The sequence below is a fragment of the Sander lucioperca genome, chromosome 16, assembly GCF_008315115.2.
Source record: "Sander lucioperca isolate FBNREF2018 chromosome 16, SLUC_FBN_1.2, whole genome shotgun sequence".
NCBI classification, from domain to species: domain Eukaryota; kingdom Metazoa; phylum Chordata; class Actinopteri; order Perciformes; family Percidae; genus Sander; species Sander lucioperca.
This window is the reverse complement of record NC_050188.1, coordinates 21,371,678-21,396,991: the sequence shown is the minus strand read 5'-3', so window position 1 is coordinate 21,396,991 and position 25,314 is coordinate 21,371,678. Positions and strand designations below refer to the sequence as shown.

At 41.5% G+C, this 25,314-nt stretch overlaps 1 protein-coding gene across 3 annotated transcripts; it reads right to left on the bottom strand.

Annotated features, from left to right (window-relative positions):
• Positions 1-1,355: 1,355 nt before the first annotated feature.
• Positions 1,356-21,419, bottom strand: col1a2 (collagen, type I, alpha 2). Of its 3 annotated transcripts, XM_031323143.2 has the most exons (51): positions 21,153-21,357; positions 19,301-19,305; positions 18,318-18,329; positions 17,833-17,868; positions 17,288-17,371; positions 16,577-16,633; positions 16,281-16,325; positions 16,087-16,140; positions 15,883-15,936; positions 15,706-15,759; positions 15,543-15,596; positions 14,841-14,894; positions 14,304-14,348; positions 14,091-14,189; positions 13,797-13,850; positions 13,339-13,437; positions 12,918-12,962; positions 12,462-12,560; positions 12,251-12,304; positions 12,025-12,132; positions 11,864-11,917; positions 11,611-11,709; positions 11,266-11,319; positions 10,976-11,074; positions 10,808-10,861; positions 10,648-10,701; positions 10,467-10,520; positions 10,177-10,230; positions 10,034-10,078; positions 9,703-9,801; positions 9,405-9,512; positions 9,235-9,288; positions 9,063-9,116; positions 8,181-8,234; positions 7,960-8,013; positions 7,736-7,843; positions 7,385-7,438; positions 6,916-6,969; positions 6,604-6,765; positions 6,329-6,436; positions 5,782-5,889; positions 5,018-5,071; positions 4,812-4,919; positions 4,624-4,677; positions 4,423-4,530; positions 4,244-4,297; positions 3,939-4,046; positions 3,571-3,814; positions 3,262-3,446; positions 2,879-3,121; positions 1,356-2,747 (listed from the first exon to the last, which is right to left on the bottom strand). In XM_031323143.2, exons 1-51 carry the CDS (start codon positions 21,220-21,222, stop codon positions 2,601-2,603), a joined length of 4,071 nt encoding a protein of 1,356 aa, XP_031179003.1. In that variant the 5' UTR covers positions 21,223-21,357; the 3' UTR covers positions 1,356-2,600. The 3 variants fall into 3 exon arrangements, with proteins under 3 accessions (XP_031179003.1, XP_031179004.1, XP_035848966.1); XM_031323144.2 differs by lacking the exon at positions 18,318-18,329 and having other exon boundaries at positions 21,153-21,419; XM_035993073.1 differs by lacking the exon at positions 6,604-6,765.
• Between the last annotated feature and the right edge of the window lie 3,895 nt (positions 21,420-25,314).

Sequence of the window (25,314 nt, the reverse complement as noted above, 5' to 3'; positions counted from 1 at the left end):
GGCCTATGTCAATCAATTATGTTTCTCTGGATTTTCCCTTCTTTTTTTGGGTGTGATTTTTATATTAGCCATTAGAGGTTTCTACACCCTCACATGTATTTTATATTTCTTCAATGTGATTTGTATTTATGTGTAAAAACAAATACCAATACATAAACAAATAATATTATGCATACCATTATTGTTACTTATTAATTTTCATCTAAGCAGGATTTTAATATAGTTGGTCAAAATAGAGCCAATTTGGACTACTTGACAATACTGTTGGGCAAGGCTAGATTACCATCTGGGCAAAAATGGCCCCAGCAGCCCCAGGTTCACTGTGTGCCAATGAGTAGTATGTAATGTGATTATTTGGGAATTTGTCTAGGAATTTGCACTACTAATGTACAATATCAACTAAGGTGGGTCTTGGATTATTATTGTGCCCTTGTCTTGTAGAATGGTGCTCATCCCTAAATAAAGATGTGTTTGAAAGCCTGGGGCCAGGTAGTACTCCAACAGGTTGGTCTGGTAGGGCTGGCAATCATATATCTGAAAAAAGAATGTGATCTGCAAAGTAGCTATTAACTCTAGCTGTTAGAGAAATGTAGTGAAGAAGAATACAAAAATTAGAATATTCCCCTTTGAAATGTAGAAGTATTAGTTGACTACTGGTATTTCATACATCATCATCATCAACAACAACAAAAGTCTCACTTCAGCCATGCCATTTCAATGTAAACTAAAATCAATGTTTATGTTTTTAGCATGATGTCTATCATTACAATCTATCATTAAAGACCCAATCTGTGGTTTTAATATATTTTTTTAAAAGATTATTTTTGGCCTTTTTTATTATATAGTGATAGTACACAGACAGGAAAGGGGGGAGAGAGAGGGGGGATGACACGCAGCAACGCACCGCAGGTCAGTTTTGAACCCAGGCCCCTGCCTCGCCTCATCATTTATTTTTATGCATAAAAGATGCTGTAGACCATAGATGCAAAATGCATCTGGTGTCCAAGGCATCCAAGTCTTTGCTGCTCAGTGGTCAAAGATACTGTATCTATTTGACAATATGCATTGTACCTAGAGCAGGGAAGCGAATAAAGCATGGCAAACTGCCTCCTAGTGGTTATAGAAAGTGCTGCAAGTGACCTTTAATGTATTGATGCCTTCATCTCCAGTTAAACAGAACTGCTTCTACATGTGGAGGTAGAATTAAATCCAAATTTGCATATCCCAGTTCCCTCAACACACTGATTCTCAGCCTCTGATAAAGTGACAAAACAAGTCATCTCTGCAGGAATGCCATATCCCCATATTGAATCAAACTAATTGGTATGCATTTATCACTGCAATTCAAGCCTTGATCCAATCCACAGACATTTATTTGGATGCAAAAGCTGTATTATGCAAGGAAAAGCAACATCAGAGGATGCATATTTACAAGAAACAATGCACGTTAGTAATCACACATTGGCATGGACAGTGTCAACAGACATTTACTGTACATTAAAATTGGATGCCGTTGAAAAGCAAGAAGGGGGGGGGGGGGGGTAAATAAGGATATGACTGTGCTTCCACAATAGGAATATGTTTAAGTTAATAAAGATGTGTTGTCATCATCCAAATCTAGAACCAAAATACAGTGACAAACCTTCAATGGTGTCATTAAAACATGAAAGCACTTAAGTCACTGAGCAGTGTGTTTTGGAACATTGGACATGCTTTATTTCAGAACTTTTCACAATTTATTTAAACATCTCACATATACAAAATAGGTACAATAGACTTTGTGGTTTCATTTTTTGAGAGAGAGAGAGAGGCCGCCTAAAAAACCATTCAGAATTGGATGAAATATGTGCTGTCAGTATGAACACTCAGTGTGGGGTTTGAAAGTAAAAAAGCCTGAACAAAAAACCAAAACAAAAAAAAAACCTTCTAGACAAAACAAAAAAGAACAAAATAAAATAAAACAAAAACCAGACATCAGATTTAGGAACATTCCACCTGCTTAAATTGGGGGAGTATCAGGGGACGAATGCAAGACTCCTTAAATGTCAATACAAAGTAATACAGTAAAAAGTGGTTTGCTCCACAGCTGCATATTAGCACCATAGATCTCTGCTTCAAGTAACTGAGCACCTTCCGATACATGACAAAACTTGAAGCATTAGAAGTCTTAACATCCCGGTTGTGGACCCAGGTTTTGTCAAAAGTATTTTCTTTAGGTATACAGGCATGAGGTAGCTTAAACCTTTTTTTCATGGAAATTGTGGTTTTAAACCTCCTCTTTGGAAGATATACAAAGACCACAAAGTGATGCATACTTTCAGCGTTTTTATTTCACTTCTTTTATTTTTTACAAAACGATGACATGATGTCCCACAACAAGCTGTTTTCCCGCGTCCCTTTGGGTTGCTGTATTAATTTGCATTGCACAAATGCTCCGTTCAGTCCGTTTAGTCCTCTCAGATAGTTGCCCATCTTAAGCAAGTGGATGTGCAGAGAGAAATCAGCATTCAGTATAAAAAAAAACAACACAGAAAGAAGGGCAGAGATTTTGTTTTTTCGTTCTTTCTCTCTTTGTGGGTGTTAATTTATCATGAGTCTATTTATTTGAAACAGACTGGGCCAATGTCCAAACCAAACTCCTGATCAGCTCCACCAATGTCCAAAGGTGCAATGTCGAGGATGGGCAGGCGAGATGGTTTATTTGTTCTGTACTCAATCACTGTCTTGCTCCATTCACCAGTGTGTCTCTGCAAGTGTAAAGGAAGAAAAGGAGAGACCCCATTTTAGAATAGTGGCAAAATACTACAAATCACACTGAAGCAACAAAGGTAACAGAAATGACCAAAGAAAACAACTGAAAAAGCAAAGAGCCACTCACAGTGCAGCCGTCCTCCAGCACGGAGAAGGTGAAGCGGCTGTTGCCCTCGGCTCTTAGCTCTACATCGTTGGAGCCCTGGAGCACCACAGCCTTCTTCAGGTTACCGGTCTCCTCACTCATGTAGGCGTTGCTGTTCTTGCAATGGTAGGTGATGTTCTGGCTAGCCTGGTTGGACAGCAGGCGCATGAAGGCAAGTTGGGTGGCCATGCTCTGTGGGCTGAGGGTCTCATCGTTGTAGGTAAACTGCATGAAGGAAAGAATGACAGTCAATATTTCAAATGTAAAAAAATGTAACATTTGTTGTTACTGTTATTTCCTGGTCTTGTGTGGTGTTAAAATCATTTTTCATTTCAAATAAAGTAAAATATTTCTACGATGCTCACCTCAGTACCACCGTTGATGGTCTCTCCGAACCAGACGTGCTTCTTGCCCTCGGTGCTTCTGTACCAGTTCTTGTGGGCAATGCTCTCGGGGTGGGCATGGATGCAGGTCTCGCGGGTGGTGAAGTCGCAGAACACCTTGATGGCATCATTGATGCATCCCTGGTTGGGGTCAATATAGTAGAATCCTACAGGGCAGGAAAGAAACAGTCACATTGATAGAAATAGAATCTTTTACTTCATACAGGCTAAAAAATACATCTAAACCTTACTTAATGTAGGGGAATATATGCCCCAGGGGTGTTATCTTACCACTGCTCCAGTCGGGGTGGCTGAGCTTGATGTCACGGCAGGTGCGGGCAGGGTTCTTCCTGGATCCCTCAGGGGTGAGCAGGTTCTCGATCTGAGTGTTGAGGGACTTGATGGTGGCATCGACCTCGTAGTCCTTGGCTCTCAGAGCGGGCTGATCAGCTCTGTACTCATCATATCCAGAGACATCATATCCACCACCAGCGGGGCCGGGAGGTCCAGGCAGACCGGGAGCTCCAGCAGGACCCTGATATGGATAAGAGAGTGGATTGATATGTTGGATCCTATGCAGAGGATCCTTGGGATCCTAGGATCCTTGAAGTTGTAGTGGAGCTAAACTGTCTGGTTTACAAGGCTTGTGTTGTGCTTACAGCAGGTCCGACGTATCCAGGGGGTCCACGAGCACCAGGAGAGCCAATAGTACCATGGCTGCCAGCTCTGCCATCCTTACCAGGGGGTCCGTGGGGTCCAGCAGGTCCCTGAAGATGAGGTCATTACATGTAACAGTCAAACATTTTTGATACCACCGACGTGGTATCTGCCACGCTGACCTAAAATAGCTCTGCTAATTACTAGCTCAAGTATAAGCATTGGATTTGTTGACATGGTGCCTCTATGGATACAGGTGGAACAAGAAAACCATTATTGTATTGTAGGTTATTAGTATTCCGCTCACTCTGGGTCCAGCAGGTCCACTTGGTCCAGCAGATCCAGTGTCACCAGAGGGTCCCTAAGGGGAGAGAAGGTGCATCATTGAATGGCATCATAGTAGACATCGTAGATTAGTGAATATCAGCACATGTAGGGGTACGTTTCCATATTTAGTGTGTGTTATGATGGTGGGCTGTAACTTACAGAAGGTCCGGGCATTCCCTGGAGACCAGCATGTCCACGCAGACCCTTCATGCCTCTTTCTCCTTTCTCTCCAGCAACTCCCTTCTCACCACGGGTTCCAGCAGGTCCCTATAGAACACACACACAAACACACATGTTACATCTGTATACTTTTAGTCGATGAACACTAGTTCTATGACTATACATGTTCATTGTACTTACAGCGGCACCTCTAGCTCCAGCGGCGCCAGCGGGTCCAGCGGGACCAGATGGGCCCTAGTGACAAGGAGAGACAAGAACAAAAGGATGAGTGAAGAAAGCAGATGTGTTGTAGATGTTGTGTACGATGTTGCTACTTTGAAATGGTCTGGTAGTGAATCCATTTTAAAAGAGTTGCTGTTTATACTTACAGCCTCTCCACGGTTTCCAGGTCTGCCAGAAGCTCCAGTGGGTCCAGCAGGTCCGGGGGAACCAGCAAGTCCCATGGAACCAGCAGGTCCGGGCTCACCACGGTCTCCCTAAACATGGTGGAAAAGTGTAGATATGGGTCAGAGCACAGCGTATGTATGTGTATTCTGTATACAAATGTGTTTTAAGGTGTATGAAAGGGCATTACCTTGAATCCAGGATTACCAGGGCGGCCAGGGGGTCCATCGTTACCGGGGTTACCCTGCAGATGGTGAAATATATTACAGTTGACATATAAGTGTCTGTCTTTATATCAAACTATCATGTTAGGTTGTGTGTGAGTCCATGTTTTTGTTCATCTACTCAAGTAAATATCGATATGGCAATATATTGCTGTCCTTTGTGTGATACGATAATCAATACGCTGGGGCCAAATATCAATATTTTAATTAATAAAATAAGGCGCTCTAAATTGATTTCCCTGCTCCCAGCGTCGCTACTTCATGGCTCCTTGAGGTGGCGCTCAACACATGAATGAGGGAAACTTGAACATAAGTTAACTAGCAGAAGAAGAAGAGGTTTTCAACAGGATGGCGGACATCAGTTTGAGAAAATTAACAGATGCCCCAGCCATGTCTAAGTCCAAATTCAGGACCTATAGTTGCTCTATAGTTCTGTAATTTTAATTTACAGACTGAAAAACTTGTGCTGCAGAATTGTGCTGTTTTGTAACAGTTTGGACTTGCAATGGATAAAAACAGAAAACCTGCACTTAACCTTTTCACAGGCAATTTGTATTCATAGTTAGACTGATATCGTGATGTGTCATTATAGGATTGTCAAGCAATATATTGATTATCGCAGAATAGCCATGTATCGTGTATCCTATCGTATTGTGAGTTACCCTGTGATTCCCACCCCTACCGCTAACAGGTCATTGCAGTACTTGTTATTGGCCTGTTCAATCCTTACCTCACGTCCAGCCTCTCCCTGAGGTCCGGTCATACCAGGCAGGCCAGTGTTGCCAGGGGGACCACGGGCTCCAGAGGGACCAGGAGGTCCAACTCTACCAGGCTCTCCCTGTGATAGGATGCAGAGAAAATCACTGGGTCAAATACTGCTTCATACTGTATGTTATACAAACCATCTGGTAGATCTGTTCTTTAGCAAAGGTGCATGTGTGTGTGTCATTCAAACCATCCTGCAAAATGGGCATGGTGACTGAAAACTATCCACAAATTTGTATGATCTTTAACACGCATGGATATTCAAAACCCTGAACGAATGAACCTCAATATCTATTCTTATTTTCCTCTATTTTCTTTTACATTTTACAGTTGTGTTGTCATTGTTTGAACTGATAATATTCAACTGCCAGTACACATTTTGGGACAGTTCCATCATGTTGGAGATGAAGGCTTTATAGGTTTAAATTATAAATTGAAAAAACATGGTTCTGAGGTGATCATAGTGCAGATGAATCTTTTGGAGGGTACTATCAGTATTCATTTGTACTTACCAAACCACCAGGACCACCGGGTGCACCACGATCTCCTCTAGAACCGGGCAGACCAACGAATCCCTGAAGTCCAAGAGGACCACTGGTTCCAGGGGGACCACTAGGACCCTAAACACACACAGGCCACATATTAATGCATTGACGATGGAGATATATGTATTTATATGACCATGATAGAGATATAAACGTGTTATATTTATTTAGCCAACTGTTTTTTAAACATTTTAGTATTCCATGGTCTCATAATTTTGACCTGAAAAAGAGCAATAACTTACAGGAGGACCAGACTCTCCAGAGGGTCCTTTCTCTCCAGATGGACCAGGTGGTCCAACCATACCCTGCTCTCCAGAAGGACCAGCGGGACCAGGATCACCACGGAGACCACGAGGACCATCCTTACCAGCGGGACCAGTGTGGCCAGGGGGTCCAACAATACCCTGAGAGGGGAAGAGGAGGAGAATGTGTTTTGTCAATTGTCAATTGGGATCACTCTGTTTCACTGATATGAGAATCAGCATGATGAGTGCAGTCAGTGTGGGCTTGCATGTGTGTTAACTAATCATTGTAAATATAAGAGCAATACTCACAGCGGGACCAGCAGCACCAACTCTGCCAGCAGCACCAGAGAAACCAGTCAGACCCTGACATCAGAAAAACACACCATCAATGTTTACAGTACACAGCGGCCATCAAGAATGTGTGGTGTCACTGTGTATCTGTTTGTGTGTGTTTGTGTGTGGACAAAAGAAGTAATGACAATTATGATTTTGTGACTCAAGCTGCAAGAAAAATCTTTGTGGCACTTGTTGTGAAAAACTAACAATCCAACAACAAGCCAATTCGTCATTTGACGTTCTCAAAATAAAACCTTGACATTTCTGATTAAATTGGCACATTAGCTTTTTGATTTAATTTCCAGTTACTATGCTCCAGTAGCCTTTACTTAATTTGAAAGGGGGCTTGTTGGGGGTGAAGTGAGTGTGTGTGTGTTTGTGACAGGTACAACAGTGATGAAATCTGTGTTTATGTATGCCGCTACGATGTTTCAATACTCACAGGTGGGCCGTTGTCTCCACGAGGACCAGCAGGTCCAGCAGCACCAGAAGGACCCTAGAAAAACAGATGAAGAAATCAGACACCATTCCATATTACTATCATTCATATCTCATCTGAGTTTATAAAGTACAATCCTACATTCTATCCTAGAGGGGTTTAATATAATCTAAATGTAAAGTTAGTACTATGTGGTGTCAAAGTGAATGCTCTCACTGTATTATTTTGATCCCATTTTAAAGCCCGTCTGATATCTGATAAATTAAGTCATGGTAAAGCCCACCTATCCCAATCAGATTAGATTTACCAAGTAGCAATGCAAGTGTGTGTATGCCCAGTGTAAACGGTACTAACAGCAGGTCCAGACTGTCCAGCGGGTCCAGCAGGGCCAGCGGCGCCAGTTTCTCCCTTAACTCCGGCAGGTCCACGCTCTCCTCTTGCTCCAGTCTGACCATCAGCGCCCTGTAGGCAGCAAGAGTAATGGGGTTGGGTCAATATCTGGGCAATTGTGTATGTGTATGTTTTTGTTTTGTACTATATAGTATATTGCATATTATATTGCAAGGTGATTGGCTTACAGGGGGTCCAGCGAATCCAGCAGATCCAGCAGGGCCAACCTCTCCACGCTCTCCCTGTGGACAACAAGCAGCGGGTCAGGAAGAATATTTATGCTGCACATAACAAAGCTATATGTTGTCTTAAGATCTTCAACTGGTATTTATGTCAACTCATTTAGGGTGAATATGGTAAAACAGCTGATGTGTTGTTATAATGAAGGAAGTCAGCCACAGCTACTTACAGGGACTCCACGAGGTCCAGCAGGGCCGGAGGGTCCGAAGCCACCGCTCTCACCCTGGAGGACAGAACAGTGAGTGTTTTAGTTTAGCATTGTTTCATCCATCCATCCATCCATCCATCACTCTACCCATCATCCATACATTCATACACACACACATGAGAAATCTTTTGTCAGCATCAGCATTGTTTTAGACGTTTTCTGTTGACTTTTGTACTGTAGATGTACTACTAGCAGTAGAAAAATGTCAATTTGAAAACTTGATCAGCTGATATGAGTGCTACAAGAGATAATGTTTTGTTTTGTCTGTTTTTGGGGCAACACAATTCAAATATAGTATCATTGTTATTGTTGTATTTCTGCCTCTACATATGCCAACATACAGGAAAGATTGTGGAATAAGAATAACCTTAATATTTAAAATGTAAAGTTGTGCATTTGTCTACTGCATTTATTATATTATCACCACTGCTATCTGAAATTAAGTTGTAGTTTAGCCATTGCTGTAATATTATAATATTATAAAACAGCCATTAGATGGCAGTGTTGAGGTTCTAGCTACAGATCCAATGCTACAGCAGGGGTTCTCCTACAGAGAAGCGGGATATACAAGGATATGAATTCGGGTTGGTCAGGCGAGAGATCATTTCTGACAGTGATTTGATCTCATCAACACGTCTTGATGGTTCTCTACTGTAGGTCACTGCTATGACAGTCTGTCAATCATTTTGAATAATGTCGGAGGCAGGCAGCCGTTTTTAGGTTGTAACAAAATCTCCATACCCTTAATTAATCTGTGTTACATTTTACTTCTAAAACACCTTTGTTCTAATGGTTTATGTCATTTGTTTTGTGGTAAATAATATCCACACATCCCAGAATTACCTTATCACCATTAGCTCCAGTGGGTCCAGGAGGTCCAGCAGGTCCGGGCATACCCTAGAAACAGAGAAGAGAGGATAGTCAGACCAAGGCTCTGGTTGCTACACTCAAACTAATGTAATGAGCGGTTACCACTTTTATATAAAATGCCTCATGAAGAATTAGAGTTACTTACACGGCTACCATCTCTGCCAGCATTGCCTTCAGGTCCTCTGTGTCCAGCCTCTCCCTATAGGAGAGAGAGGAGGAGGAAATGTTGGAGAAGAAAGACATTCTGATTAACAAATCTGAGATATATTGAGGGCTAAAATCTGTATTTGCAGGTGGTAGATTTTTGGAACTTACCTTCTCTCCCTTGGTTCCAGGAACACCAGCGGCTCCACGCTCACCAGGCATGCCACCTGGTCCCTGGTGTCCAACAGCACCAGCAGCTCCAGCAGCGCCAGGCTCTCCCTGGAAACAGACAGGACAAACTATGGCTCCTATTCGTATTAAACACACATGCTTCCATAAATACAGTATATCACATATATATATACAGTATATATCCTGGCACTGATATATTCTGATTCTAAAGGATTATTACAGTCAAAAGAACATTTTATTTATAACCTTTGTCCTTACAGCTATGGCATCATCTTACCTTGCCACCATCGCTTCCGGGGGCTCCAGCGGGTCCACGGGGTCCAATGGGTCCCTGAGCGCCAGAAGCTCCGGCAGCACCAGGGTTACCACGCTCTCCCTGGAGGAACACACAGAGGGGGTCAGTGTATTGTCTTTGGCAACTCAAAGCCGGTTGTTGTAATGTTTTATTATATGCATACAAATGTAATCTGCCACAAAGAGAGATATATTCTGTTTGTATTCTGACTATTTTGATGGTTTTGGCATCTTACTAAAATTGAGAAACAACCTGTGAGGCTACTAGAAAATAATGGGTCTCTTGGCACACAGACATGGACTGGTGAACTCACCTTGGAACCAGCAGGTCCAGCAATTCCATGGTCCCCTGGGATTCCCTATAGACATTAAGGTGGGTTAGAGATGTACTGCTTATTCTACCATTTCTATGGTTAAACTGTGCAACATGGTGGAAGTGTGTTTGTGTGTTACTTACTCTCTCTCCGGGCTTGCCAGCCTCCCCAGGCCCTCCAGCGGGTCCAGGCAGACCCTGAGAATATCAAGCCGCAACATCAGGACCAATGAACTCAACAGCGCCATTTTTGCAGCTACTGCTATCTAGCTCAGGAAGATACAGTAGGTTGTGTAGCTACAATGGAATTGCAATTAGACTGAATTTGCTCTGATTTGGGCACTTTTATGTTTTTGAACATGATTTTTTTTTAAACATTTTCTTAGCTCTGTTTACAACGAGCAGAGAATTAGAAATAGATTATGGATCCGAACCTGGAAGCCAGGAGCTCCAGCAGCTCCCTGCTCTCCCTTCTCACCAGGGCCGCCCTGTAACGAGAAAGAGAGAAGACCAATGTTAAAAACGGCACACTGATGGTTATAGTACCAAAATCACATCATAAATGTTGTATGTATTTGTCCGAACAGATGTGTATATGTATATAAGGATACTTACAGCGGGTCCAGTTGCGCCAGTGGCTCCATTGTTGCCATCAGGTCCAGGGAGTCCCTAGGAACACGATGACATGTTACAAGAACTGACAATAGAGCTGAAAAATCATGTTAAAACATTTTATCAATGAGTTACTTTATTAAACACATATTTTTTGACTTACTCTCAGACCAGTGGGACCAGTGGCTCCCTTATCTCCAGGCTTGCCAGCGTCACCCTAAAGGAGGTACGAGGTAGGTTAAGCACAGGTCATGACAAACTTTAAAAACAAAACAAAACAGGATGTAGTTCCAAATGCTCATCTTTCAGTCTTGGCTTTATTTCTACTTACAGAAGGTCCTTTGGGTCCGGGGAAACCAATGTTTCCGGGCTGGCCTCTTGGTCCGGTTGGGCCGGGAGGTCCAGTGCGGCCATCTTGTCCAGCGGGGCCCTGGAGGAGAAAACAGAAAGTATAGCAGGAAGTCATGTTAATTGCATTTATTTGAGCAAATATTATGTATAGTTAATATCATAAACAGCACAGAATGAGAATGATGGGAATATCTGTGTCCTGACGTAAAGTCTGTAAAGATTATTAATATTAAATTCATAAGTTTCAGTGTAAAATTCAGATTTACTCACAGAGGCTCCCTCCTTTCCTGGGGGTCCTGAGCTTCCAGGGCTTCCTGGGAGACCCTGTACAAAGCACACATCAGTCATTAAGATGCATGTATTGTCATTCATTTGAAATGTTACAGCTGACCCCTTGGGCCAACTACCTTTCAACAAAATCTTGGGTTGAATCATGCACACAAGGCAAATTTACATCACACAATAGTACTAAAGTCATTACAGCACTACTGCTCCAAGCTATTGTAACTCAGCTATTCCAATTTGCCACAGGCCTATTCTGCCTTTAAACTAGACTCAGAGAACAAACAGAGATCACATCCCTCTGACAAAAACAGAACTTAGCAAAAGACTCACCCTGAGACCAGCTGGGCCAGACTCTCCGGCACGGCCAGCATCTCCAGGGGTTCCACGAGGTCCAGCAGCACCAGTGGCACCACGGGCACCGGGCATGCCCTACGAGAAGGAGACAAAGAGGTCCAAGAGAAATGAGGAGGAAGTTTCGTCTTGTGACTAAACGCTGACTATATTTGGAAGTAAAACATAGTCAGGGTTCTCATCAGTGTAATTAAATGTTGGTGGAATGAGATCTTGTTCATTGAAGACTCACAACTGGGCCAGTTCTTCCCTCACTACCAGGCATACCACGGCTGCCAGGGCTTCCCTGTAAGAGACACACAGGCATTAGCAGGGGATCCAAGAAACGGAGCTCTGAATATGGAATCATATGCGCACAACACCACCCATCAGAGACGGTGGTCTGGTACTCACTCTAGCTCCACGGCTTCCAGCAGGTCCAGTGGCACCAAGCTCACCAGTTGGTCCTCTCTTGCCCTCCTCACCATGAGGTCCGGGGGGTCCCTGAGGTCCAGAGTTACCCTGAGGAAGGCAACAGAGAAGTTGAAGGACAGCAGTCATAAACACAGTATTCAGAGGTCTTCAGATTTAGTTTGGTGACATTTTAAACAAAAAGAACAGGATCTGGATGTGAACTTACAGGCTCTCCTTTGGGTCCGCTATCTCCCTTAACACCCTGAGCACCAGGATCTCCCTAAAAGAGATAAGCAGACACAACTATTGAAACGATCTATCATCTGTGTACAATCATTTGTGAGTGTTTCTGTGTCAGTATGCGTTGTGTGTAGGTACATCTGCATGCTGGATAGGTATGTTTTTTGTGAATATTTGTGAGTTGGTTGTGTACTTACAGAAAGGCCTCTCTGTCCAGCAGGACCCTGAGCACCCTGGGGTCCAGGTCCTCCTCTTGGTCCAGGGAAGCCAGGAGCTCCAGCAACACCAGGGGTGCCCTAAATAACAACCAAGACGGACAGGTGAGCATCACTCAAGCCTAACTTGAAATACTGTCTTTATTTGATCTCTTCACCAGGTCCGGGTGTTTTGCCTTTATCATTAAATACTTTTTTAATATAATATACGATAATATATATACACACACAATTCATTAAGAGATTATATTATATTCAGTTGTAATAGAAAAATAAAAACTGCATCCTGCAATCAGTCAAATTAAATCATGTTCTGTGATTACAACAACCTATTTATGTGTTATGTGTTCAGCATGGCATTGGCCTAATTGTTATAACCTCTGACCCTAATTAACCTTTGACCTATTTATGCTTTAATAGTCAAACTTGAGTACTTACAGCAGCTCCCTTGGCTCCGTTCAGACCATTAGCACCAGGGTTACCCTACAGGGAAAGAAAAAAGAAATTAGGAAATCTTATCAAAACAACTAAAACATTCGGACTGAAAAATCCAGTCCAAGTGCACTCCAGAGCATAATATGGAATATGTGATAATATCACCCAAAGTAACTACAGTGAATGACAATATTTAAAGGATTATTTACTAAACTTGAGGAATCAGTTAAGGGACAAATTCATGGATAGCAATTGCACAGCTTCCAAAGACAAATCAATGCAAATAATTTATTGATAATTTGTAGTCTGGAGCAACACAACAATCAAGACAAAATCAAGTACTAAATAAAATACATGTTGTTGCTTATAATTTTTCCAGGAAGGTAACTTGGGAGTCTAAGTGGCAACATCTTTGTATACTTACAGCGGGACCAACGGGGCCAACAGCACCATTGAGACCGGGCTCTCCTCTTGCTCCCTGAGCTCCAGATGGGCCAGTAGCTCCAGCAGGTCCAATCTCTCCCTGTCAAAGACAAAAATACATCCATAATCAAATAATGACATCATAATAATGGATGTGTTGGTATGCATTTGTTTGAATGGTATTTTAATTATGAATATAAACGACCTTGAGTGACTATGTTGACTATGTATGACTATGTATGTTACATGTACAAACTATTCCCATGGGGATAGTATGCAAGAAGCTATTGGGATGGTGAACAATGACAGATGGTGACATAGAGTTCATTTGTCTGAGACATGTTTATACTGTATGGTATTGAGAATTGTCTCCTTTGATGATCCGAAAACATAAACATCTCTGGGAGGATGTGTTGCCAAAAGAACAGTAAATGCTACGGGAAGTCACATCACACTTACTTTGGGTCCGGGGCCACCGGGGAAACCTGGGGGACCAGCAGCTCCAAGGGGACCCTGGGTAGAAGAACAGCAGATATGACATCAGGATATATGTAATAAAGATAAGAGCTCACATTAAGGTCAAAGTTTGTCTTATATGGGTGCAATTATATAATCAACATTCTGTGGCATAATTACTCCTTCCTCTGATATTATAGTACACATTATTATTTATTCAATAAGATACCAATCACAAAGTAGTCTCTGGATAGGTATCTTGATGATACATCTTGAGTTCAAAGGGCCAATACTCACAGCAGGGCCAGCGGGTCCAACGTTGCCATCAGCACCACGGGCACCAGCAGGGCCAGCAGGGCCAGCACGGCCTCTCTCTCCAGACATACCACGAGCTCCCTAAAGGGAGGATCCACAAAAAACAACAGAGATGAGAAAAGTGTCTTTACTGCAGATGTGTAAAAGCAAAGATGAAATTTTGTGCATAAATCCTGAGCTCAATGAAAAACGTACAGCCAGTCCAGGACTTCCAGCAGCTCCGTGGGCACCAGGCTCACCCTAAAGGAGAGACAGGAGAAGGGGGATTAGGGTGATGAGTTATCTGGAGCAAAGTGACTCAAGTTCCGAGGTTAACAGGTCAAATAGAAAAATTCTATTGTGACAAGGAAGGTGAAACCCCTGACAAAGTATTGGTAATGCTAGCTAAATTGAATTTTGGTGTGTGTGTGTGTGTGTGTGTGTGTGTGTGTGTGTGTGTGTGTGTGTGTGTTTTATTATTTAAGAGTTAAGATTTATTTATTAGGACAACGCACATTAGTCAATGCACCAGTGTTAGCCAGTTGGCTAATTTTCTAGTCCAGTTACCTAGAGAAACTATCCTATTTGAAATACACTCATTCTTGCAGAAACTACATTACTCTAAATTATAACCCCAAATGTATCAGTAGGCTGACACAACATTAATAGAAGAAAAACTGGGATCCTACATGAAATTAAGTACTCAGTAGGAACGTTTGTTGCTGCAGTCATGAGGAAGGTGAACCTCCTTACCTTAGCGCCAGCACCACCATTCTCTCCCTTGCGTCCATCCAGACCAGTGTAACCCTGTAACACAGAAAGAGAGCGATGATGGAAGATGTTTATAAGGGATAAAAAAGTACTATTATTAACATTCCTAATATTGGTACTAAAATGTGCTACTTCAGAAACAAGCAAAAAAAAGTAAGAGATTAGGGACAAAGTGTCGAGACAGGGATCCTCGTGAGATAAATCCAATTATCAAAGGAATCAGTATGTGGGATAAACACAACATATGCTTGTTTGACCTCTCAAAAGAAGACATTTTGACAAGAAGACATTCAAAGTATCACGTGAGACATTAAGAAAGCTTGTCTGTTGACAAAGGTGCTTTCCCAGGATGTTTACTATCTGGCTCTCAAGTTTTCATGCAAAATAGGGACTAAAAATCTTAAATGGCAGCCATTAAGCTCTGTATGAAATCCACTTTGCATCTCAGGAGGCAGAACAAAAGGAAGTTAGGTCCATAATCGCTCCCAGTGGGGCTCGTTATGGGGCACAATGCTCCACAAATAATAATAATTTTAGTCCACACAGCACAGGTGTAGCTCTTCTGCCATTTTTTTTTTCAGTTTTAGAGCAGTTTCTGCTTGCTTCAAGCCAGTGGGCTTCAGGTGATTAGATAAACCACGCAGATAAAGTTCCGGTCAAGCAGAGGAAAATATCAGCACTCACTCTGTGTCCCTTCATTCCTGGGAGTCCAGGGGTTCCGGGGAATCCACGAGCGCCCTGCAATTCAAAATAAACATATTACTGAGACATGCTTCACATTTACAGTTCAGATGTCTGTTTTGTATCTGTTTGTTTCATTCTCCTTGATTTGGAGAGCATCTTTTACCTGTGGGCCGGGGGCTCCTCTGTCTCCGGGCTTACCAGGTCTGCCGTTGTTACCCTGCGAGTCAGGAAATAAGGTGTTACCAAGACAGGTAAGACAGCAGGGGAAAAAGTCTTTACAGGACTTGTGAACAAAAGTACTCTCTGAAAAGTGTTTGTAGAAACACAAATGTATACGTACGTCCTCTCCAGATTTGCCAGGGGGTCCAGGTGGGCCACGAGCACCGAGGGGGCCCTTGGGAAGAAAAACAGAGAACATTTGAGAACCATTTAAGATGGTGGCATCACATGGGTAAGTCTGACAAGGAAGTCATTCCAAAGCAGTTCTAAACCCATGCTAATTTGAAGAGTTGTAATTGTAAATAGTTTTGGAGGATAATCTTACAGTCTGTCCAGGCTCTCCAGGCTCACCAGGGTGTCCGGTGTGTCCCTGAGGTCCCTGTTGAATGATGATAAAAGGCGTTTAGTCTTCATATAAACAACATAGACACAGCAGAATGAGCTTATGGGTATAAACAAATGGTCAAGTTGGATCCAATCACTCCATAGTTTGAATTTGCAGTGGGTGTGTGAACTTACAGGGGGTCCAGGAGGTCCGGGAGGGCCTCTAGGTCCCATCAAACCCTGAAAAGGAGAAATAAGTTAATTGTACATATTGTGGATCAGCACTAAATGAATCTACGCTGGTGCACTTTGTCATGAGTGTGATTGCAACTGCATCAGGACTGGAATCAGGTGTGAGATATAAGTATCTTACCACAGACCATAAGTATTTATGTGTAGGTAAGGATGTAAAGACACACACAAAATAACTGTGAAGTCTGTATCTATTGAATCGAAGTGGGAGATGTGTGGCAGATGGAGAGGAGCCTCACCGCAGGTCCAGGGCCGGGATCGGGAGCTTTTGAACCATCATACTGAGCAGCAAAGTTCTGATAAACACAAGGAAAAAAAACACAAGATGAATAAGTCATAATGAGAAACATTTAATAATATAAGGACTATTGGACAAGCAGAGCATTGATCCAGTTCAAATAAATAGCAGTAGTCACTGTTTCGAGCAGTTATCATTATGAATACATGAAATGTAATGAATGTATATTATACAGAAAATGATATCAAGGTGGTGCATTAAAATGATTTACCATAAAATGCAAATGAGCATCCTACTTCTTTGTTTAGAGTTTGAAGACTTAAAAGAGATTGAACTAACACTAATAGTAACCTTGTTGTATATTATCTGTGTGTTACCTGCTGAACCATAGTGACAAATGGGTAAAGGACAAAGGTCACAGGTAATGACGTCATTAATAAGATTCTATACTTTTCCATTTCAACATAAAAACAAACAGAGCACCAAGGGTGATTATGATCACTGCACAGAATCACGGCCTGCAGCCCTGAATGAGTCAAATACACACATCAAACAGACAATTTCAATGCTTTTTTTCCTGCACAGTTTGCATCATTAGAAATAAGTCAAACCCCAGCTAGAACTGCATTATCGTCATAGTTTTTGGTCCTCTTTTAGGATATACACAGCGAAGCCAAGCAGCTTATTTTGCGAGTATGAACAGTGGACTTACTCCTCCGAGTCCAGGGGGGCCAGGGGGGCCAGCGGGGCCAGGGAGTCCGGGTTTGCCATCTCTTCCATTTGGGCCCTTAGGACCCTGTAAAACACAGATGATATAGTGAGTCAACACTGCTACAGAAAAAACAGCATGCTGATAAGATGGTTTCCTGTGACTCTCAGATTATTCTATTTCATACAGTAAATGAACTGAAACATTAGATACATAGATGAAACATAACCACTGATGTAGCAAATTGTGTGATTATGACATGATGAGCAGACATAACTTAAGTAAGTAAAAATTGTTAGCAAAATAAATAAGGTCAATGTTTTAAATCGCACCAATCATATCCATTCACATCACTATTATTGTCTGTAACACTTGGGCCTATGGTTGATGTAAACAAAGGGGTGTGGCCTACTGAGGTTAGAAAGTCAAATGACGTCAACAAACGCTGTGCCAAACTCGCAGAAAATAAATACCACATTAAAATGCCTAAATTACATATTTGATAACAGCTGTTCAATCGAGGGAAGAAGAATTTCACTTCAGCTTACCCTGTCACCTCGAGGTCCTTTGTCTCCTCTGGGACCCTGCAGCAGAAGAATCACTCAGTCAGACCAAAACACACAGCAGAAGACTCTGCTTGCTGCTTTAGCAACATGAGCTCCTAACTGTTCCTCTAGCAAAGAAGGCATCTAATCTAAACTACACGAAATGTAATAAGAGCACAAAAAAACAAATATGAATTATATTCAATAATCTGGTACTGGCTTTAGTAACATGAGCTCCTAACTGTTCCTCTAGCAAGGAAGGCGTCTAATCTAAATTACACTAAATGTAACTAAACACGCAAAAAACAGATATGAATTATATTCAATGATCTGGTACTGGTGTGTGAACAAACTTGACCTTACAGGTAAGCAAGTTAAAACACATTTCAGTAATTAGACTAGACACCATTAAGATGCCCTTTGACCTTTTTACAATCTAAACTATGCTTTATGTGTCCTTTATCAGACAATAACAAACATGTGCTCACCTTCGCGCTTCCCTAAATAGAAAAGAAAATAAATAAATGTAGGATTTATTTATTCAGTCTTTTCAGGCTATATCGAACATTCAGCTCTCTTATCTTTTGCATAAGCATGATGATGAGTGGCCACTGTAAGAAATAGCTAAGCAAAATACGATATGATACTGTCGCAATGAGAGATAAAACATGCTCATGCAGATACAGGAATTAAAATGAAAATACTGCAGAGCAATGTGCATGTGATATAGATGATCAACATGTGCACAAAGATGCTAAATGAAGTGTCCCCATGCCAGACTCAACAACCTCTAAGCATTAAGAGCATGTTAGTCCATGGAACAAATACAGTTCTAAAAGGTTACCAGAACCACACAGCGTACAACACCTTTAAAACATTAAAATGCTACACACCATGCTGATTTAGGCAATCTCAATTAGAAACAGAATCAGGCTATGTTTGTCTTACATTAGAAGGGCCTCAGTCTTACACTGATGGATAACAATTCAATAATTTTAAGTTTTATCTAAGCTGAAATTCTCAGCCTTTTTCCTTACTGGTCTGAGATCAGCTTTCGTGAATCAAAATCAAATCCTAATCAAGGAGCAGATGGAGACTCCAAACTGACCCAAAGCCAGCTGTTAGGGGCAAACCTCCCTCTGCCCCTCAGAAAGGATCCTTTGTACCAGGCCCCAAGGGTGCCTCAGAGCTGCGGTTTTAGCTTTCATTGACACAAACTTTAGCCAATAGGACCCTCACCTATTCACTGACAGGAAGGGAGAAAACTGCAAGAAATAACTTAGTTCAGGGGCAGAAATTCCTAAATGAAATGCTCTGCCATCGTTGAGATTGCTCAAATGGTCAAGACCAACCGAGAGGTCTTCCTTTCATGGAATATTTCACAGCATTTGGAAGATAAAAGAAGCAAAGAGACAAGGTAAAGCTATCATTAAGAAATGTTGCTTTCATGATTTCATGCATGTGGACTAACCGAGTCTGTGGCGTTGGAGAGATGAGGAGGAGGAAGAGGGCGAAAATGAGGGTGGGGGAGAGAAGAGGGAATACTCTGTTAGAACATGAACAGTCAACTGAAAAAGAAACAATGTCATTTCAATCCATCTCTATTCTGTTTAATTGAATTAACCTCTTTCTGTATCAAATGAAAAAGGTTGTGGTTTTCCTTTGCATGACAACAAAATATATCAAAATGTACACACTGGACTGTAACTACACTATGCAGAAACAACACTGTATGCCTTCATGTGGGACATTAAAGTACACAGTAACAATGTTTGAGTCTAATAATCCCATGTTTAAATTTTCTTCGCAAATTTTCAGTGTGAAACAGAAAGCTGCACTTCTTGTGTGTTCTGAAGGCCTTAATCGTCATCTGGGGCTTAAACAAAGTGTCAGAGTTCAGGACTGTCAGAACATAACTGCACTTATCACCAGTATGTGAAATGTTGAACAAATCCTTCTGACATGCCTAAAACAACTATCCTTCCCGCATTGTTTATTTTCTATCTGGTTGCTGTAGCACAAGTCCCAGCTCATGCCTAAAAGTGTAGCTGAGATCGCTGCATGCTAAACATCTACAAACTGTCTAACAAACGTAACAAATGTGAATTTCAGTGTTCAATAGCATTCCAGATAGTAAGGATCCGGCTGCTAACATGCCTGAACAGGTAGTTTATGCCCTTGGGACAGGAATAGTTGGCCTGCTACTGCAAACAAGATTAGAACTACACCACTTGTATTGTGGGACATATGACATCTGTAATTGATGCTTGTTCTGATTTCTGCTGAATTATTATTAAAAGGTGTGATTTTGTGTTAAAAAGGGGTGAATTTGAGCATAAATAGACTGAATTCTACTATCCAAATTTGTAAAATAGTTTTGACTATCTGATGAGAGCATCCTTCATTCATGGCTAATGTTTGTTTCTCTCATCCACACTTTGTTGCATGTGGACATCAACTGGTCATGGGTGGGGTTGGCACAGCTGGGACCTCCCCATGAACTCTAACTCGTCACGTCTAATCATGACCACAAGGCGGCGCACTTGGACATTCAATGTGATGTGGACTGCTTATCTCTCCATTTGATGTACTACAATAATGAAAAAGAAGCCAAGAAGCTTTAACTTCAATGCAGATCTTGTCTTTAAATCATTTTGTGACTTAAATAATGATACATTAGGCAGTAAACTGCAACTGTAAAGAAAGTCATGGACGAGGCTATTTAGTTGATCAGAAATCTAGAATTACTATAATATGTAAGCATTTAGTCTAAGTTCTGATTTTTGATAAACAGATTTATCTCTCCTTAACTCAAAGAGAAGAAAATCTAATTGTGCCAAGTAGATGTTTGCACCCATGGCCACCAGGGGGAGACATTACTGTTTCCTATGTTGAAGCCTCATTAGCTGGACGTCCGGATGGAACAATATGTACAACGCCCCACAAAGTTTTTTCATCCTGTCTCAAAGAAAATTCACATTTAGCCTATTTTGATGACTCCACGTGCATTAAAAGTTCTGAAAAGACACTAGGTCGACTACTTTAGAGGTCTCTTTCAAAGCGAGAAAACTTTTTTTCTGGAGTGCAAATTCTCCCTCTCTTGGAAACTAATCAAATATAAAATAATTGTATCCTTGGAAAAAAAAAAAGTGAAAAATCCTCTGCATGAGCTCAATCCGTTGAGCTTTATTCTGCAGTGCTTTGAGCTGTCTTCAGGTTGACCTTCATGTAAGTCCCAAACAAAAGCCAAAGCGCAAGATCCTCAAGCAGTGGGACCCGAGAAAAAATATCCATCACAGAAAAGAGCAGATATTCAAACTTACATTGGCATGACGCTAGGTATGAAGTTACTGCAAGCAGCAACAGAATCCGAGTATCCACAAAGCTGAGCATGTCTACGCAGACATGCAGACTCCTTGTGCTGCTTAAGCCCTGTTTTTAAACCTCCTTCAAGCAGGCATACAGTTGTGGTGACAAGAGTAACTCCAAACTGAGCAGAAACCGGCTGCCGTGATGCTAGAATAATAAAGTTCTATCAGGCCTATTTATATGGCAGGAGGGTCCCTGGTCTGCGTGTCAAAAGTCAGCCCACCGGCCAATGAGAGAAGAGAAACCCAATCTGACTCCCATCCCTCTCCAGCTCAGACTCAGTCATGTGGTGCTGCATCTCCCAGCCTCCTCTCCACCAGAACCCGTTTGGCAAAGCTTTGGCGATGATGACGAGTGCAACGTTTTAATTAGATCCATTCTTTTTGAGGACGTGGACAGCGTCGACGTTTAAAAGGGAGATGAAGGCCTACGCGTTTTCCCTCTGTAACGGGTTGCATTGAATCCGTAGTGTCAGTACTGAGATCCGGGAGCCGGGTATTCAACCTTGCGCGCAGTTTAGGTTTGTGCGTAAAATGTGCCCGTTTTAGTGCACGTCGGTGGGCATTAGTTGGCACCGAGAGGGCCCAAGTCTTCTCCACTTTGGATTTAATGGGGAAAAATAATTTTTAGACACAGTGTATAGTATTATCTTTTGAATGATTGTTGATTTATTGGAGTTTATTGGATTGGACTTTTACTGGGCCGTTTTTACGCACGGACTTTTTGAAACATTTCTTCCATCTCAGCCTTATTCTTCTTTTGCTTTTGAAGAAACTGTCGTGGCAACTTTGTTATTTTATTTATAACGTGGCTACCATCTTTATCCATCATGCAGCCGAGAAGATTTTGTGTCATATTTAATTTTCTTCTCCACACAAGTGCAAACCACACGCACCAATCACTTCCTAAACAATCCACCTGTGTGTTAAAATAAAAGTATGTTTCTGTCCATACATCTGGACATTTCTGCAACACTTCTAAACCATTTAGATCGATTATAGTTTATAGAATTAGAATAAAAGCACTAAAGTCTTTACTCTGCAAAAGCCTATCAGTGGAATTTAGTGATTCACATTCAGCATTGGCTTACTTGAAGCTTTAGACTGAAAAAAGACAGGTGTGAAGAAGAGCTCTAGTTTCAACCTCTCTCTCTCTCTCTCTCTCTCTCTCTCTCTCTCTCTCTCTCTCTGATCAGCTCTTACCTGCCCGCATGACCAGACATGTCATCTATTCTACTACCTCTCCAACAACACATAGCATGGCCCTCATACTGCCTTATATTACACATAATTCCAGTGAGTAAAGCACACAGCATAACAATATTCCTAAAACAAATGCAGTGATATACTCAGTGCTTACACACTTGCATTTACACTATTAACAGAAAGCATCTATTGACCACTAAAACAACAGTATGACACAGTGGCAGCCCTGTGTCCTGGCTGGCTTAAAGAATAAATTTGCAATATTTCAAGTCACAGGAGGAATGATCACAGTGAGAAGATATTCAAATAGTACACATTTTTGAGAACCTATCATTGAAATGGGAGAAGGTTTCTGATTATGAAGGCATAAACCAGGAAAATCAGTTCATGATTTATTCAAGTTCAATCAGTGATGCAAACCATGACCTCCCTATTCCCCCTAATCGTATTCTGCCCCTCATAAAGGATATTTGCTGCACCCTATACTCAATAAAGAAATAGTTGTGATCTTTCTTAAATCACCAATACCTTTTCTACATTTGTTTCATGGAGATGGATTTGCATCAATAAACACTTAATAAGTAAAGGAGTGTGTCCGTCAGGCAAATTATTACAAGTGGAAAAGAAAAGGAGATCCACTTTAAACCTCATGAATGGACACTTTCCTAGGCATTACTGCAGTTCATAATGATGAAAAGCTTGTTTCTGAATGGCTTTATCATCTATTATGTATTCTAAAGCTCTGTTTTGCAACATAGTACAGGTATGTGCTGCTAGCACTAACTATTTCAGCCACTCTAAAAGAATATAGAGACGATAAAGGTTGTATCCAGGTTCTGGTATATTACAGTTGACTGCTCTATCCCAAATAGGTGCACATCTCTTCTTTGCCTCCTGCCCACAGACAGGCCAGTTCTCCTTCCTCCTCCCCCTTCTGAGCCAGAAAAAAAAGCAATTGATGGACACTCCCAACAACTTCACCTCAGCTCTTCCCTGAGTCGAATCAGAAAAAAAGAAGGGGAGGGGTGAGCGAGATGAAATGTGTTTTAAAGATGGCATAGCTCCCACTCATTGCAGAGTTACATTCCCATGTTTGCCGAGGAGCTGAAGCCTTGAGGTAGCTGGAGAGACCAGACAGGCGGCGTAGGAAATCAAAGATGGCTGCAAAGCTCCACATCATCGGACTTTCTTTTCTCTTGATTCAACCACGTTTCACATGAAACAGTGTGTTTTATCCCAGTGAATAGCTGCTCTTTGTAGACATTCAAAAACATGATTATCTTAAAAAAAAAAAAACATTTATTAGAAGGAAAAAGGAAAAATCAATGTGGCTCTTAAAGTAAAGGGTCACTAACATGACAGCAGATGCAAATCAATAAAAAGCTGTTTCAATTCAACTTGAGTTTAAAGTTTCAAGGCACTCACTGTTATTTGATTATGCATTTACAAATAACTGTGCTGCAAATGTTTAAGTTGGCATTTTCAGTAGACAAAGCCTCTTTCCCTCAAGAATGTGGGGGTATCCTGTGGCTCAATTAATCACTGGGAGCAGACAGCTAGTTTAGGTTATATTATTCAAGTATTTATTCAAACAAATGTCAGTGTTCTCCTGGGTAACAGTTGCATATGGTACAGGCAGACAAAACTTTTCCCAATTTAACTTCTGGTCAAAGTCAAATGTAGTGACAAGAGAAATCCCTGCCTATAAAGTGTACTGTTCCTCAGCCATGTTTTTATTCTTGAAATAAATATGCTACAGTGGTGAAGAGCACAAGTTAAATCAGCTTAAATAAAATCAAACAAGATTTATTCCTTTCCCGCAGCCATTTTGAATCTATAACATCTTGCTCCTTTCCTCTGCTGTCTCCCATAGTGCTGCCAGCTGCCAGCTGGGCCTGCAGACAGATTCCTCCAGATGTGCTGCCCTGCGATTGGCTTGTTGAAGTTGTTTCCTCACTGACCTCACTCGCTGTGTCTCATGTTTCCATTCTGATGCGGAAAAAAGTGCTAAGGATTATGGGTGGAGTGGATCCTCTCGTGTCGGGGGTGGCTGTCCACCTGTCAGTGGTAAGGAAAAGAGCACACGACCAGTGAGATTAGGAAGAAACAAGATTTGATCAACTGCTGTATGCTTGGATGGAAATTGCTGAAAACAATTGCATCCTTGATAGCGAAACACCAGAGTATATCTGATGTTATCATGTCATTTTAAGGCTATGAATTACAGAAAGGATCAGATGGTAACACTTCAAATGACATGATTTGAAGCATGAAAAACATCTACTGAATGTCAGTCTCTTCAAACATATATATATATATATATATATATATATACAAATGTATACAAATGTTTTGTGCAAGATTATCATTTAATCTAGGAAATGAAATATGCCATAGCCTCATCACCTGGTGAAACAGGATCATTATCAGAGTAAAGTTTTGTAATGACCCCTTCCTTCAAGGAGATAAGGATACCAGAACCATACCAGGAAATTGCCCCTCACCTACAATTTAAAAATGGGCAATCTGATTCTGAACAATGTTGTCTGTCCATATGTTTCTACTGTAAAATAAAGTGAGTGATATGGGTTTATGTGGCCCACACACTCAGACACCGGTAGCTGTCTGTAGAGGAAGTTTAGAGATGGAGCAGGGAGAGAGAGTTAGTGATTAAAGAGGAGGGCTACACACACACACACACACACACACACACACACACACACACACACACACACACACACACACACACACACTAGTGCGTGGCACTATCTTTGTAGGGACCCATCATTGAAATAATGCATTCCCTAGCCCCTTACCCTAACCTTAACCATCACAACTAAATGCCTAACCTTAACCCTTACCCTTACCCTAACCCTAACCATAACCTAATTCTAACCCTAATCCTAAAACC